This window comes from Eschrichtius robustus, chromosome 9 (genome assembly GCF_028021215.1).
Source record: "Eschrichtius robustus isolate mEscRob2 chromosome 9, mEscRob2.pri, whole genome shotgun sequence".
Taxonomy (NCBI): domain Eukaryota; kingdom Metazoa; phylum Chordata; class Mammalia; order Artiodactyla; family Eschrichtiidae; genus Eschrichtius; species Eschrichtius robustus.
Window position 1 is genome coordinate 17,398,663 of NC_090832.1, and position 16,334 is coordinate 17,414,996.

Below are 16,334 nucleotides of genomic sequence, written 5' to 3' on the forward strand. Positions count from 1 at the left end.
GATGAATGCCATGTGGCTGACAGTGATTTTTTTACTGGTACATATGCCGTTTAAGTAATTAAGTCACCAAGGGAGAAGTCTGGGTGAGGAAACGCCATAAAGGGTCGTAGATTGCAAATGCAACTGACAAATGGTCCCCACTTGATAAGCCAAACACAAAAAGTTGCAGAACTGGGTGATCCAAGACAGACATTCCCATCAACGCAGGCCCTGCTACAAAGCAGCAAGGGCATTTGAGGGCCTGGACACACAAGCAGCCCCATGGAGTGTTCCATTTCTTCTCAAGGATTCCAGCTCTTCAAGCCATCACTGGAGCCAGGTATCCAGCCAAGACTTCCAGAGCCCAGTGGAAAGGTTTGGACTTGCTGGCAGGAAAACTGAGTTCTTTTCTGTGTGTGTTATGTGAACATCTGTGAGAAAAGAAGTAGGTCAAACTCTGGGTGTAGTGATCCTAACTGGCTGTGTCCCTTTAATTATAAGGAAACTTTTGAGCACTGCAGCTTTCTGCCAGCTGAATTGTGAAGAGGAAAAGGCACCAAGCTCCTTGGAACAGAGGGATGGCACTAAATATACCACCTGGGATGAGGGTCCCAGTGTGTGGTTAAATGTCAAAGATAAAGGGAGAGGGTGGCTCACTCCAGAGGGGGAAAAGATGAGCGACTGGTAGCAGGCCTTTAAAATTCCAGAAGTTTCTTAGTTTTCCAACTGATGGGAATTACAGTTACAAATATAAAAAGGACTGCTGCTATTAAACACAACCCAAGGTTGGTTTTGATGTCAAGGAGATGGTGGTGGGGAGGGAGATTCAAAATTATATCTGGTCCAAAGTTCTCCATAATCTGCAGCACAAATATATTCACTCAAGAATTATTCCCGGATCTTTCAAGGGAGTTTAAAAGCAGCGTCTATGGTTCTGATGAATACTGGCCGGACCAGAAGCAGTGTGCACACATCATGAATGTCTCCCTCTCCTTCCTCAGGACACCTAATATGGACTGGAGACCACGGGTCCTTATGTTACTGGATGTAAAAATGGCAACCTCTTCCGGATACAGTCTACCCTCCACTTCCAGGGATGAAGTGATGGGGCTGAGAGGCATAGCCTGGTGGCAGGGGCAGCCCACCAGAGGACTTTTCTCTGAATGTGGTCCAATCACAGATCATGACTTCATATTTAGCCCAGGTGTCCACAGAGGTGTGCAAAGGCCCTTATTTATGCATAGTCTTAAGGGGCCTTGGGGAAGTTAAGGACCTGTCACGCAGCAGTGGTCTGGAAGTTTTCTGGATTCTATATTTGGCGTTGTCATCAGAGATTCCAATACTTCCGTGTCACATTTGAGCTTGGGACCAGCTGGTTCACACATGCCCGTGATATATGTAGCTCTACTTCCTGGTTCTGGCACGTCGGCATCTGGTAAAGAGCTTGGAGGGAAACATGGCAAATGCTTCCAAAGAGGCCACCTTAGCCTGTGCTGAGGGCAGTCCTCACGTGGTACAGGTTCTTCTGTCTGTGCCTGACCCAAGGCCTGAAATCCCAGCCTGGACTGGATTCCTTGGGTTTAGAGAGCATTACTTCTCCCATTCACCTCTGACTTGAAAGTACAAGTATCAAGTCAAAAGTACGACAATCACAAGATGCGCTCATTCCATCATCATTTGGCGTGTGATTTGCTTCTTGCTCAGCTGAGATCAGACTACGGAAGGAAAGGTGGTTCTGACAAGAGGAAGGAGGCAGGATACAGGACGGCTTAATGCCAAGAACACAGATTTATGCCCTAGATTGCAGCCCTGGCTCTGCTACTCACCATCTCCATGACGGTGGGCAATTATTTCATCTCTCTGAGTCTGTTTCCTCACCTGTAATAATGCCTACCTATCTTATTTTATTTTATTTATTTTTTTGGCCGTGCCGTGAGGCTTGTGGGATCTTAGTTCCCCGACCAGGTATTGAACTCAGGCCACAGCAGTGAAAGCACTAAGTCCTAATCACTGGACGGTCAGGGAATTCCCACTGCCTACCTATTTTATTAGTCTCTATTATAAGGCTATTGAGAGGATAAAATTAAATGAAGAGAGATATGTGAAGGTACTTCAGAAGCTGAAAAGCACTGTACAAAAGCTAATGATTCATTAGCAGGTTACAGATGAACTGGAGAAATGAGGGAAGAGAGTGGGTGGGTATCAGCTTTAGGTAGAAGACACAGAAATGGCTGGATGAAGGGCGCTGCCCTGGCCTACAAGTTCATATTGTCTAAGGTCATGCATGTCCCAGATAAGGACTTGCAACTCAAGTTACAAGGGTAAGACTGGGTGATGGATTGTAACTCTCCTGGCTTTTCCAAGACTCCAGAGCTGGGGGGTGAGAGATGGGGTGGGAGCAGAGTACAGACCCAGGAGGTAGAGGAGTCAGGCTGCTCAGACGTAACTCTGGGTCTCCGGCCAGCTGGCTCGGTGACCATGAGTAAATTACTTCCCCTCTTTGTGTCTGTCGGAGTTTCCTTATCTGTGAAATGAGGGTAGTATTAGTGCCTGCCTCTGGTGGCTATTCTGAAGATGACATATTAACAGGAACACAAAATCTAAAGTGTTTAGGAAAGTGGCTGGCGCACAGAAGGCTCTCCGTTATTAAATTAATTAATTAATAAATGCTTATTATTATTCAGACAACTTAGTATTGGCACAGGCATGAGGGAAGTCAAAAGGATCAGCTCTTTGAAGGCCCAGGGGCAGGAGGGGGTTATTGGGAGTATGAATCTCTCCAGCTTTGCAAAGCAGGTGCCAAGGTGGCCTCTCTGTACCAGCATCAGTTCTCTTGCTACTGAGGAACCGCAGAAAGTTCTACCATGCAAGGGATGGAGGCGTTCTCATCTAGCACGGTGTTGGGTGCAGCCTGCAGTGGATGACCTCAGCTGCACACACACCTGGGGCCTCTCCTGGTGACAATGGCAAGCCTGGTCAATAGCACCCCAGCTCCCCAGACACCAGACGTGTCACTGGGGATTCAAACTCACTAAATCCATCTTCCATCTATGACACCTAATTCATACCAAGATGAATCAAAGTTCAGAGCTAAAAGTCCGTATAGTTATTACTTTTTACCCTACAGCTACCTCTTTTGGTATATTTCCCCATTTTTTCAACTATGTCTCTCAGAGACAGTTGAATTGATTTATTCTGACATAAATATACAAATGAGAATATTTCTGCGTTTTTATGAGTGTTATTCTAGTGGAAAGGCTGCCCCAACACATATGACTATCACATATGAAGGGGCTCCTGGGTGGCAGGCCCAGGACCAGGTACTTCTCCGATTTATCTCATTTATGGACAAGACCCACCAATCTATGCATGATATATGAGATTTAATTTTGGCAAGCATGCATGAGGTTTGTTTTAAAAATGCAACGCTCCCAACGTTGAATGATGGCTTTTCCATATGGTTCTACTTAATATTACCAAACGACACTGTGTGTGATTTCAGTAAGAGCTGCCACGGGGAGAGGAAGTCAGGCTATATGCTGTCCTGTGAAATCATGACAGACAGGCAGGTATTAGAACAGCCAAATGTAAATCAGCATTGCACCCGGAATTACCATGCAAAAGACACCCAGATGAAACCCTGGAACTAAACACAACTCTAAGTTTATGAAACTGGCCGTGAAGCGGATAGAGTTTCTGTCTCTCCCTCTGTTTCTCTGTTTCTCTCCTCTTTTCTTTTCCCTTTTTATCTCCACTTTCCCACAGTGACCCCCTCACCTTCAGTATTCCTCCAGGGGATTTAAACTGATAATTACATCAAACAAAAATTTTAAGAACAGCAGTAATAACAACAAGAAACCCTCATCTATTTAAATAAAGGGGAATTCAGTTCCCTCCAAGGTTTGATTTATGTACAACAAAAAAGCCTCTATAATGATATTTTTTAAATCTACATGTTAAAATTTTGAACTTCCTTGCAATGTAGATGTGACACTTTAAAAAGTAATGTGCTTTACAAAGAAAAAAAAAAAATTTCTTTCCAGTATTTCCTTCAATTCACTAATTGTTTTCCAAACAGGAAATCTTACTCTTTTATTGTAACTTTTTGGAAGAATTTTAAAAGATGCTGCAAACGCACTTTACTAACAATAAGAAAGATGGACACGGTTGAGATTCAAACTGTCATAATTGCGCTTCAAAGGTTAACTATTCACTGCAGTAAATCCAAGCTCATGCCCCTTTTGACATTACTGCTTCCTCTGACAAGTGGCTTAGCCAGGGATCTAGCTCTTAAGGATCCACGTAGAATGTGAGGTCCTTAAAGCCTCATTGGAACTGAGACTTGAGACCATTTACAGGAAGAACAAATCATCCCTCAGAGATCTGAAAGGACATTAAGTGCCTCGTTTGTTAGACGTTTGTTTGAGATGGAGGTATATTAAACTTGGACTAAATTCACAGGGTTAGAACCACCGTCCTTTTGGGAGCAGAGGCTTACACTCAGAAGGTGTTATAAAATAAAGTTTATATAAAATGGTATAAGGTCAAAATGAAAGCCATACCACATCTCGAGAAGATTTCATTGTCATACACTAGCCATTTCCCATCTTTGTAATGTTTAAATAACTAAGCGCCTGGAACGCCGGGCGCCAGGATCCTCCATTCCAGAAGGTACTGAGCGTTCCCCTGCTCACCTGCAGACCCGAATTCTCCCTCCGCCAGCCTCAGCCAGAACTCAACCCATTTACTACTTTCATATTTTCTACTGATAGATGGAGCCCAAATGATTTACTCTGGAATAAGCGGGGTGGAGTCTGCTCTTTTACCTTCAGTGCTGGGCTTTTTCATTTCTTCCACCCTGATCAGTTTCTTTCTCACTCTGCGAGTGGAATTTACCAGCTTGTGTAACCTCTTAAACTTCACCGACTCCTCGGTCTCATCATCCGACTGCTCTCTTGACTGGCAAAGAAACAAAGGAAAAGTTAATCAGATAATTGCCCGGTGCAGCTCTGCCCTCACGGCCAGTCTGAACTCTGGCAGTTCTGCAGCTGAACCTGGGGCACCAACAAAGCTGCCCAACAGGTTCTTGGAGCAACAAGTATCATCATCTTAAGGTCTAATTTGGTGGAGAATTAGGTCCTAGGCACCACAACACACACCGATGCCCTGGCCCGGCATGTGGTGCATTTGTCTCAATGAATTCCGGGTCTCTTTTAGAGAGCTCGGGCAGGATGCTCTCCTAGGCTGGCCCTGTAATTCCAGTTACACTGCTGTGGTTTGGGCCAGGCTCTCTGTCTGGCCCATCAGGACTCGCTGTTTAACGTGGTCATCGACTACTTCTCCAAACCCAAATTCTGTTGACTTGTTCCAGTCCTCCCCGAAAATCAAAAACAGCAGGGCAGGAAAACGGAAGAGATGCAAAGAGCCATCTTCGGTCCCATTTGTGAGGACCGTCTGCCACGTCTCAGCCATCCCTCCTTCGGCCTCTCCCAGCTCCTTCCGAGAGCTCACAAGGCCAGCATGGGGACAGGCCCTGCATTCCTCCACGAGGGACAAGGGAAAAAGCTGACCTTTTCAGCCATACAGTCCAGTCCATATTCCCCAGAATCCCATTTCGTTCTGCAGTGACTCAAGTATGCTCAGCCCAGCTGTTTTCCCTCAAGTATCAAACATTACAGAGAGAGAGAGAGAAAAAAAGTCTCTCTGCAGCAGTGACCCAAGCGAAAAACAATCCTTTCCTTGTGAACAAAATGCGGGTCTCGTTTCCAAGTTAGCTTCAACGTTCAACATGCAGCTTCCTCTGTTTTATCTGCTCAAAATGTGAAACAGAGTCTCCAACTCAGCGGACGTGCCGCCCGGGCCCGGCGCGCAGGTATCCCCGGGAGCGCAGAGCCCGGGGGAAGTGTGCAGCCTCCGCAGAGCCCGGGCCGCTCGGGGCGTCTCCAGTTCACCCCGCGCATCCTGCCAACAGCCTTCTCTCCATCTCCTCCAGCCTAGTTCACTGACAGAGTCCGGAGAGAAATGCCTCCAACCAAAACCAAACCACATCTCCGAACACAAGCCTAATAAGGAGAACTCCCCCCTCCAAGAAATGCTCTCGTTAATCCCAATTTTATAGGAACTAAATAGGTAAGCAAGAGTTAGCAGAGAACAGTTCAAGAGCAAATGAGGTAGGGATTATATTAATTACTTAGGCAGAAAAAAATAGTGCCTGCTGTGAGTCCGCAAGTATTTCTGTAGCACTCTGACCCTACGTAAGGGAGGGAGATACGACCCATATCATGGCCTCTGTCCTCGCCCTGGAGTTCCCAGCACGGGAGCCATTGCACTTTCTCACTGCAAAATTATAAGCAAACCATTAACTCGCTGAAGAATAATTATTCTAACCCATGAATGGCCAGTCATCGGGGCAGGGGTATTTCTCAGGCTTCCCTTCTGTGAAGTATGTCAACGTCCAATTTCTTTAAAGGTCCTAGGTAAAATATTGCATACACATTTCAGAATTAAGGTTAACTGCTGGTTACCCGGTAATGAAGAGCAGAAATCGACGCCCAGATAATAGGGGACAGAGGATACATTGCATGCTGGTAATCAGGCTTAAGGCATTTGGTCTAAAACTTAAAATGTAACAAATTAAAATAATAAGTACAGCTTCTACTACATAATGGCAATTGTCTGATTTGAATTTTACTTTTTCTTGGATGAATTGTTGGTTTGCGATGGAATGGTCGGAGTGGTCAACCAGAGGAATGAGAACTTGGTTAGCCCTCATTCTGGGTAATCAGCACCTGAACAAAACCACAGTGCATGGAATTACACATAAACACTGAAAAACATTCTGCCTTCTTGATGTATCTCAAAAGTCAAGTACTTCTAATAGAAGAGTCAACACTTGATTACAGAAAGCTTCTGTACCTACAAATCTAGACCATCTATAACCCTCACGTTAAAAAATTCTGAAGTCAGGTGAAAATGAAATAAGCACAGGTTGTCCATAAATAAGATTCAGGAAGCTGCATCACAGGATGAAGATCACTCATACCTAGCCTGGGGGTTGCTGGTGGTGGTGTGCATGGGGGCTGGGGGGAAGTAAAAAGAGAAATGGGACCTGGAAAGGAGTAATACAAAAATCTTGAGTCCACGAAGACACAAATCACTTGTAGGAAACAGACCATGGGAAGGAGCTTTTCAGGGGGAAATCAAAACAGTTAAACCAGGACAACAGATTTAAAGGCAATGACCTCCCCTACCTCCACCCCACGCCCCACCAGTCCTACTTTCCTCTGCCCCAGATTCACTGGGGCGAAAAAGAACATATTCCAGGTACTTATTTAATTGCTTTCACATGTTCCATCTATTTTTCAGAAACAAGAACTCTTTTAGAACTTTGAATTAGTGTTATTTTTCTTTTTCTTTAAAAAAAACTAAGTCTGGAGGTGTTTGCCACGGACAAATCACAAATCATAGCAACCAATAACTTTCTTTGCATTGCATGTTTTTGAACCCCAGATGAGATAGATGCAGCACAATTTATATGAAGAGACATGTAGGATAAAACCAAAGTCATTCAGGATATATATATATATATATATATATATATATCTTATTATTATATCATTTTAAAAATAGAAAATCTCCTCTTAAGTGAGCCCAGAAGTCACTGGAGGTAGTTGAACAGTGTATCCCAAGGATGCTTTTTATTGAGAGAGGTGTTGACTTCTCACTTCCTTCTGGGTCCAGAGGAAAAAGAGTTGTGAAATACTTGCCTTTAAAAAATTCTCTCCAGCTGTTTCAACATAAAGACTCTGTAAACGGCATGCAGTTTTCTTTTAAACTAAGGAGTAAAGCTTAAATTCCTCATTTCACGTGTCTCCTTTTAAATAAGCGTGTGCCACTTCCCAAATGCTGAAGAAAAGACTTGTCTTTTTACTCAGAAAATACACCCCCCAGAGATATATGTGTGAGATGGGGGTGTGAGAATTTTTTAAAATTAAGAAACAGATATGGGTATATAAAGGAAATCCCCACACCTAGAGGAACTTTGTAGAAGATGAGGGAAATCTGCAATGTATATAAAATGAATGACTGATTCCAAGAAATAGACTCAGTTATTATAAAACAGGTTTTAAATAAACTACAGTGAAAAAAAATAACAGTATATGTTTATATACATTCAAACACGAGATGGTATCTCTTCCCCTCCCTGTCCTAGCCCAGGCCAGAGGGCTAAGATCAACTTTAGTTTGACCAGCTTCTAAATTAGAAGGTGAAAACTCAGTCATCTGTATAAAACCCCCCACCTCCAAACCTGTAGTAGAAAAGGCAATTGATTTACCCCACCAAAGGATGTGGATTTACAATACTGTAAATAGAAACATTTAATTTCCAGCCTCTCTATTGCATATTTTTCCACCAGAAAGCCCATATGGCTCAACTTTTAATTACTTTGGCTAATGCTATATGTAGTAATTCTGTGGTGAATGCTTAAGTGTTTCATTTCTGGTTTCCATGGCAACATTACATCAGATTGCAGACAGCTGGCTCCACAGTTTTAAACCATAACAAATTGACCAAGCCAAGGCACAAAACTATAGCTGCTTTAAAGAGAGAGTACACAATTCGCCTGCCAGGGTGCTGAATGAGGAGGAGCCTATGGGGCCCTTTTGGCTTGTGATGGAGGGTGGAGCCTCCCTCCTTCTCGGCTTCTTTTGGAACATGTGCGTCCTTGACACATCTGCAATGTTCTAATGGGAAAGACATGGAGCCAGCGTGGAGAACTTTTTATAACACAGCTACATTAAGGATAATCAGAAAAAAAGGAACACAATTAATAGCATCTGTAGATACAAAAATGTGTGTGCTGGATGGAGCAAAGTAAAAGCATCCCCTTATTGTTCAACTGAAGCCTGTCACACTGCAGGTCGCTAACAGATGCTTCACTCGCCCCTGACCTTGTAACAAACAGTTCTTGCAAATCATGATGCGCCAGAACAAATGCTTTCCAAAAGCTGCGTGGCACAGTCGCGCAGGCACAAGAGTAACGTGCTGTAATAAAGATTAAACTGAACTTGCAAGGAGCAACTAGAACCCTTTTGGGGACCGCTGGAGACCTTGCTGAGCACAGGATTACAGCTGTGCCTCTTGCAGAACCACACTTACTCAGCTTGCTTCCCCAGCTCCAAACACGTAGCATGCTGTCCCGACTAAGTTAACTTATCTCCCCCCGGAACTACACACGGGAACACTATATTTATGGCACTTCTGAAAAGTATTCTGAAATTGGCGATATATTCGCCTGTGAAATTCACACGATGTCGATGGCGTTAACCTTCAAGAGAAGGAAACCAATCGTAGGTTTATGAAAAGCCGTGTGCAAAGCTGCCCGAAACCAAGTCTTCTGCACGAGAAACCTCCACAAGTGGCAACTAAGCTCCCAACCCCACGTACACCCAACCCCCCGCATGCCCGCTTTATTCTCAAAATAATATTCACTCCTCTCCTCCAAAAGCTATGCCGGGTGAGCAAGCTAGGAAAGAATGCTCTGGGTTATAAGGTAGGGAAGTAAACAAGGGAAGAAGGATGAATCTAGAGGAATCTGAATAGGAAAGACGGAAGCATCATAGCCGGGAACAATTAAAAAGCTTTTCCTTGAAGTGACGGAAAGCACATTTCCCCCTTCACGTGAAGTGTGTCCAGCGAACTTACCGGCTTCGGCATTGAGCAGGCCTCAGGGGTGATTCTGAGCTCGTCCGGGACCCCCGCCCCCTCCCCACTCTGAGCGCGTCTTCTCTCCTGCTTGTCACCTCTGTAATCTCAAAGTGACGGTGAGGCACTCCTCGAACATGCTCCTTGGGAGTTACATGATCGGGCAGGCTCTGCCGGCACAGCTTACGATCCGAAGGAGAAGAAAGTGAAGACACTGGTTTCAATTAGCTGCTTGCTGCCTGCTGCCTGATTCCCCAGTTCCTCGCTAACTGCATAACTTGTAAGAAAGGCAGAAGTCATCAGCTCTAAGCAAATCTCCTATTCACCACAAGGAAAAAAGGGAGTGTTGTACGTGGCAAACAATCCCTGTTTTCACTGACGAAGGCTCCCTGACCTCCCGCTGGCCTCCAGTTCCTTAATTACTGTCTATGGAATTCCAGAGAAAGAAAAAAAGAACGCGAGAATCTCAGCAAATCCGGGACAAGGACTCACCCTCACGAGTGACTGAACTGGAAAAAGATCTTTGTTGCAGATAGTCTTCCCAACACCCCCTGAAGGGAGTCGTCGCAATTGAAAATAGACACCTTCCAAGGGCTATTTTTGAAATTCCTGAATTAAAACTTATGATTGTGGTTTGCTCCTAAAGTTGTCACTTTCTGTCTCTGTCCCGCTTCGTTTTGTTTTTGTTTTTTTTCTTTTCTATTTTAACCACTAGAGTAAATGTAGGTCCCCTTCACTGATGCTTCTAAAACTGTCTTAACCGAATTGCTTCAATGATCACTTCAGAGCAGCTGAGTTCTCTTGGATTCTAAAATGTGAGCACGGGACTCTGTCACTAGATGGTCATTTAATTTTCTCAGGGCTGCCTAGGGAGTGACATCACGTTCTGCTACTTAAACAGAACACCATCTAAAAAGGCAGGACTGAAAACCCATGTGAAGTTTCCGTGACACAGGTTGTAAGTCATGTCTGTATTTTCAGGGCTAAATTCATTCAGTGGGGTAAGTCATGTATTCCCATTGTGTAGTCCGAGCTACCCGCTCCTAGGTGCCTCTCACTGTGTGGGTCTTTATTTAAGTACTATGCGAGGGCCCCTCTCTTGGTAGGACATCACATAGCAGAGATCCTGGGGTATCACAGACGGCCAGAGCTCACCCTCTTTTCCTGGGCACCTGTCCTGCTCTCCTTCCCTGGGTCCCTTTGGCATCTCTCACTCTGCATGAAATTCCCTTTCCCTCAATTGTTCTGCCCCCAAAATGTCTCCTCCCATTATTTATCGAATTTCCTATTAGTTCTCCCCACAATGGTTCGCCACACCTTCCCTATACTGTCTGTTTCCCATTTCGCAAAGCCATTCCCTGATGCCCTCTCTGGTTTCACATCCGCTCCCTTCCACACTGCCATCTGAGGACCCACATGTGCCACAAGTGGTGGCAGTGCTTTCCCAATGTGGGACTTCAATCACCCATATTTATCAAATGCTCACAATTCCCAGGCACTCTGCTGAGTATCTGCACACATGATCTCATTTCACAGACAGTAAGTAAATGGCAGAGGAAGATAGTGACATTTCATGGTTTTGCTCCTGCACCACCCTAACTCTACCCGGGCTTCCTTCACCCAAGACTGACAACCACACTGCATGCATCATTGTGCTGAGAATTCCTTAAGGCTGTCAGTAGAAGTCTCACTTGAATTTCTTTGTTACTTCATGAAAACTAAGAAAACGTGCATGCCCCGAAGACAGTGGGGAAATACTCATAGACTTTGGAGCTAGAACAGCCTGGCATTAATTTCCAAGTCCTCCAGCAAATCACTCTACTCCTATGGTCTTAGTGTTCCTCCACGTAAATTTCATCTAATAACATTTGTGTTAAAGTGTTGATGTTTTACAAAGTTTGTATATAATTGTGTGTAATCGACCCCCGGAGCTCGGAGCTCGGTAAGTGATTATTACATCTGCATTCTATCTATTACTGATCGGAATTCAAACAAGAGCTATTTTAATTCTTGCAAACTGCTGTTTTAGGTGCCATGGAAATAGCAAAAAACACATGAAAGCAAGTGATAAGGGCCAATATTTGAGGCTGAGTCTGAACAGGCTGTTTAGATACACAGAAGATTCTGGGCAGGATTCAGAGCCAGAACTCTGGAATCCTGCAGACATAGGCTGAGGTTTCCTTTATGCCACTTGTGAACTCTCATTTATAAAACAGACAGTGACAAGCCTCTTAGGGTCCTTTGAGAGAATGAAAGGAGACCTTAACTGTGAGGCCTGGAGCCTGGAAGGTCCTGAAAACTCTACAGTGTGAGATCGAGGGAGCTGGGCCTTAAGAGCCAGGTTTTGTGAGGTGGGTGGAGGGAAGGACCCATCTCCTGCTTGTCCTCCCAATGGTCTCCTCCTGCCCACCCCGCCCCCCTTATTTTTGGCTGCACCAAGCGGCATGCAGGATGTTAGTTCCCCAACCAGAGATCAAACCTGAGCCCCCTGCGGTGGAAGCTCAGAGTCTTAACCACTGGACCGCAAGGGAAGTCCCTTTACCCCCCTTTTTAACTGTCACTGCTGCCACTCTCAGAGGAGGAGGCAGGTCTTTATGGAGACACTCCATGTAGGGAGCTACAGGGGCACCCAACAAGGGCTTCTCTTCCAGAAGACAGCAGAGACCACAGGGACAGGGACCATGTCCATTCCCCTCCTTGTAAGTGGGGTGTCCGGTGCACCAGTGGGCCTGCAGCAAATAATGCACGTAGAATGAAGAAGTTGAGACTCTTCAGCCCCATAGCTCCCAGCCCTTGCTGTGTATCTGAGTAAACTGCGGGATATTCGAAAGACTAGCCTGGTCCAGGCCACCCTGCGACGCTTCTTGGTGGAGGGAAGGTGGAAACAGGGCAGATCAACTTCACAAAGGAAGAGCATCGCTGGTCTTGTTCACTGGGTAGTGGACTTGAACTTACCCAGTACACAAATTTGCAGAGGACAGATTTGAGCATCTGACTCCCACTCTAAGGAACTACTCATTAGGTCCTCAGAGCAAAGTCCAAAGAAGGCCATATTGTGAAAAGTAGGACTGCGTGGTCAGAGCCCTTACTTCCAGTTTCTGTGCATGTTACGCTTAGCTATGCAGACACCATGTGGAAACAGCCTCTCATAGCACCTGGTTCTCATACGGCGACTTCCTCACAGCATCTCAGATACTCCATCTCTCACGTGCCTGCACACCTTTGCACTTGAGGATTCCTCTTTGGGGAATATCTCTGCCCACCCCCATCTACTTCCCTAGCTCCTACTCATCCTTCAAGATTCAGTTCAGTACTTCCCTGGTGGCGCAGTGGTTAAGAATCTGCCTACCAATGCAGGGGACACGGGTTCGATCCCTGGTCCAGGAAGATCCCACATGCCGCAGAGCAACTAAGCCCGTGCGCCGCAACTACTGAGCCCGCGCGCCTAGAGCCTGCAACAAAGAGAAGCCACTGCAATGAGAAGCCCGCGCACCGCAACGAAGAGTAGCCCACCCTGCTCGCCACAACTAGAGAAAGCCCGCGCGCAGCAACGAAGACCCAATGCAGCCAAAAAAAAAGATTCAGTTCATGTGTCACCTCCTCTGGAAAGCCTTCCTGGCTTTCCTCCTCATCTTCCTTAGGCCAGGTGGCTGCAAAGCAACCTAACAGACTTTCTCTTGGGACTTAGCTCAATACATTATCGCAGTATTACTAGCCCTTCATTAAACTTCAAGAGGACAAAAGTACTGTCATTTCCATTCCTCTATCTGTATTTCAGTAACATTTATTGTTTATTCCTACTAACACAAGATATATTTTTAATTAGAAATTGTGGAAAATGCAGATACAGAAAAAAAGAGAAAGGAAATACTTATATCTTCCTCATCAGAAAAATTAGTAATATTTTGGTTTATATCTTCATACACACACACACACACACAATACCCTTCTATGTTACTTTCTTTTAAACAAAAAAAGGATGACCTTGTGATCTTTAGCTGTTCCACCCCCCCACAGTTACTAACAAGGTCCCCAAAGCCTCCCTCACATAAACACAGGTGTAAATAGAAACAAAGTGCCTGCTTAAAATTGTGACCCTCTGAGCCACACTGCTGCCTCTTAATGTTTCCTTTAGAGAAACCCTGGGGCCCTCAATGTACACTGTTCAAACTGTTTTATACTTGCTTTTAAAAATTAATATGTTTTGAACATTTCCCCACATCAACAAATATTCAAAAAATAAAATATGACAATACATTAATGATTCAATAGTATTCAGACACAGAAGTACACCATACTTTACTTAAATACTATCCTCAATCATTGGACATTTGCATGTTTCCAATTTTTCAATATTGTAAAATATACTCCGATGAACACTGTGGTAAAACTTCGAATGCATCTAATACATTCTTTCTTTAGAATAAATGATTAGATTGTTGAACTGATGGGTGAAGAATGGGCGAATCCTTGTCTTTTGATACATATTAACAATTTGCTCAGAAGAAACACTGTATTATTTTAAAATCTCACAAGTAGTATAAAAAGAGTACCTATTTCTTCACACAACTGCCAACACTGAACATTACAATATTCTTCCCCACTGAGACAATTAAAGATCATATCTATATTTGCGATAAATAGATATTTCCTGATTGAAATCAATGGAGGGATGTACTGATTCGAGGCATTAGGAAGAAGAAGGAATCGCAATATGAGTAAGGTGGCTTTACCTGGACTTACCAAGGTTATAATCTAGAAGTCTGGGGGTAGAGATGCCCCAAGAGAAGTTCAGAAATATGATTAATGTAAGTCAACTGTGATAAATGGGTAAGAGGAACAAAGAGATACAGGGATTCAGAAGTGGGCGAAATCACCTCTGGCTGGGGAAACTGAGACATGCTTCAGTGAGGGGACGGGCACTCGCCATGGCTTTGGGGGCATTTCCATGTCCCTATATGAGCCCAGAAGTCCCGTGTTTACGTGGCTCCTGCTGACCTTAGATGCCTGCCTATCTGGACGCTCAAAGAAGAGTTCAGCTGCTGCTGCTGCCTTTATAAACAGCATGTGACACCAATCAACAACAGCTTCACGGCCCTCCTCTTCTCCAAACTTGATTTCATAATCTCTCCAGCATGCCTGATCTCCCTCCACTGGTCCAAGAAGTGATGCGTTCAAGGTCACTCCCTACCTTGGGGGCAGCATATTGGCTCCGGCTGGGTACGCTCAAGATCAGCTACCAGTCATCATTGTCCGGCTGTGGCCGGGGCCTTCCGATCACAGCCATCAGGTTAATGTGTTATTCTTTGTGTTTATAGAAAAATTTGTTTCACTCTTTGAAGAAGAGAATTACTTTACTAGAATTACTAGAATTACTTTAAAAAGTGTTTATGAATTGCAGTAACTATATAAACTATGAAACACATTGTGGGTTTTTTTCCCTTATTTCACAAAGGAGTCAGGGGAGGACTCATCTGTTTAGTAAGAAATATTTTGCTCATTAGCTGGTGACATCATTGCCCTCTGAAATTAGGAGATTTTTGTCAGCATATGGAAAAAAAGATGAAATTCCATTCTTCTCCCAGAGGTACAGTGTAACACTGAAATAATCTCTCTGGCAGTTTCAAAATTAACTAGTTGTCACCAGATTTGAAGAAGAAGGAGGAGGAGACAGAGGAGGAGAAGATAATTACATGATACTCATACTTGTAAAAAGTATGTGAGAATTTGAGGTAATGTTACCATCCCCTAGAGGCAAAGGCTTGTCAGCACTTAATTCACTTAAAGAAACTGTTTAAAAAACTAACTACGAAACCAAAGCAACAGCAAAGGGATGCTACATTCCACAATAAACTCTATTCTTTTTCTTAAAACTCATGAACTCTGAATTGCTTTTAATCACCCCCAAATAATGTTGCTACTTTCCCTATAAGGAACCAGAAAATATAAGACCTCAGGAGTCCTACAGCCACGTCTAGGGAGACTTGAATAACAAGTAAGCACACTTGTCCCAATTCTGCAAGTTTCCATGAAGCAGAGAAAATGCCTTTCCTTCTCCTGAAAGGAGTTGGGGGAGGAGAGAGGTTAAGTGGAGGAAAAAGAACCGACTTCCCCTTCACTCTGTAAATCTTTGGAAGATTTTACTGCTTGAGATTATGTCACCCTGCCCATAGGTCAGAAAACCCTGCTGGTCATATAAAATAGGTGAGTTGAGATAAAAAAGAAGTTAGGGGAAGGTAGTCAACAACTAACTCTACAGGTCCCTCTGTAAAGAGTGGGGGAGTGTTACCCAAAACAAATCTATGGTGTCAGGCACACTAAGAGCTAAAGCAAAACACCAAACCCACTCATTCCCAAGTGTATTCGATTCTCACATAGCCCGTGCCATGGAAAAAGGATGATTCAGAACAGGACTGCCAAGTAGGGCAATTACATACGCTTTTGAGGCTCTAGTTTCTGGAGCTGATGGAAGTTTTCATCCCAGAAGCGCTAAGTCTCCCAAGAGACTGGGTGGTGTTTGCAAAGTCACATTACTTTTATGGCATCTTAGACTGACTGATTCATGGATCAGGCACGATGACTTCTTGGACACGGCCGCCAAACAACCTTGCCTAGGCACACGACGATGTAGGAATACAGAGAACTGATGG

General features: G+C 44.3%; 1 protein-coding gene across 4 annotated transcripts in view; it reads right to left on the reverse strand.

The window, feature by feature from the left end:
• The window catches only part of SASH1 (SAM and SH3 domain containing 1), a 695,913-nt gene that overhangs the window by 32,008 nt on the left and 647,571 nt on the right, over window positions 1-16,334 (reverse strand). For 3 of the 4 annotated variants that reach the window (XM_068550749.1, XM_068550748.1, XM_068550746.1), the window contains exon 9: window positions 4,806-4,938. In XM_068550749.1, the coding sequence (XP_068406850.1) occupies window positions 4,806-4,938 (133 nt within the window). Of the gene's footprint in view, window positions 1-4,805; window positions 4,939-9,684; window positions 10,101-16,334 lie in introns of those variants that run through there. The other variant, XM_068550750.1, reaches the window with a different exon arrangement.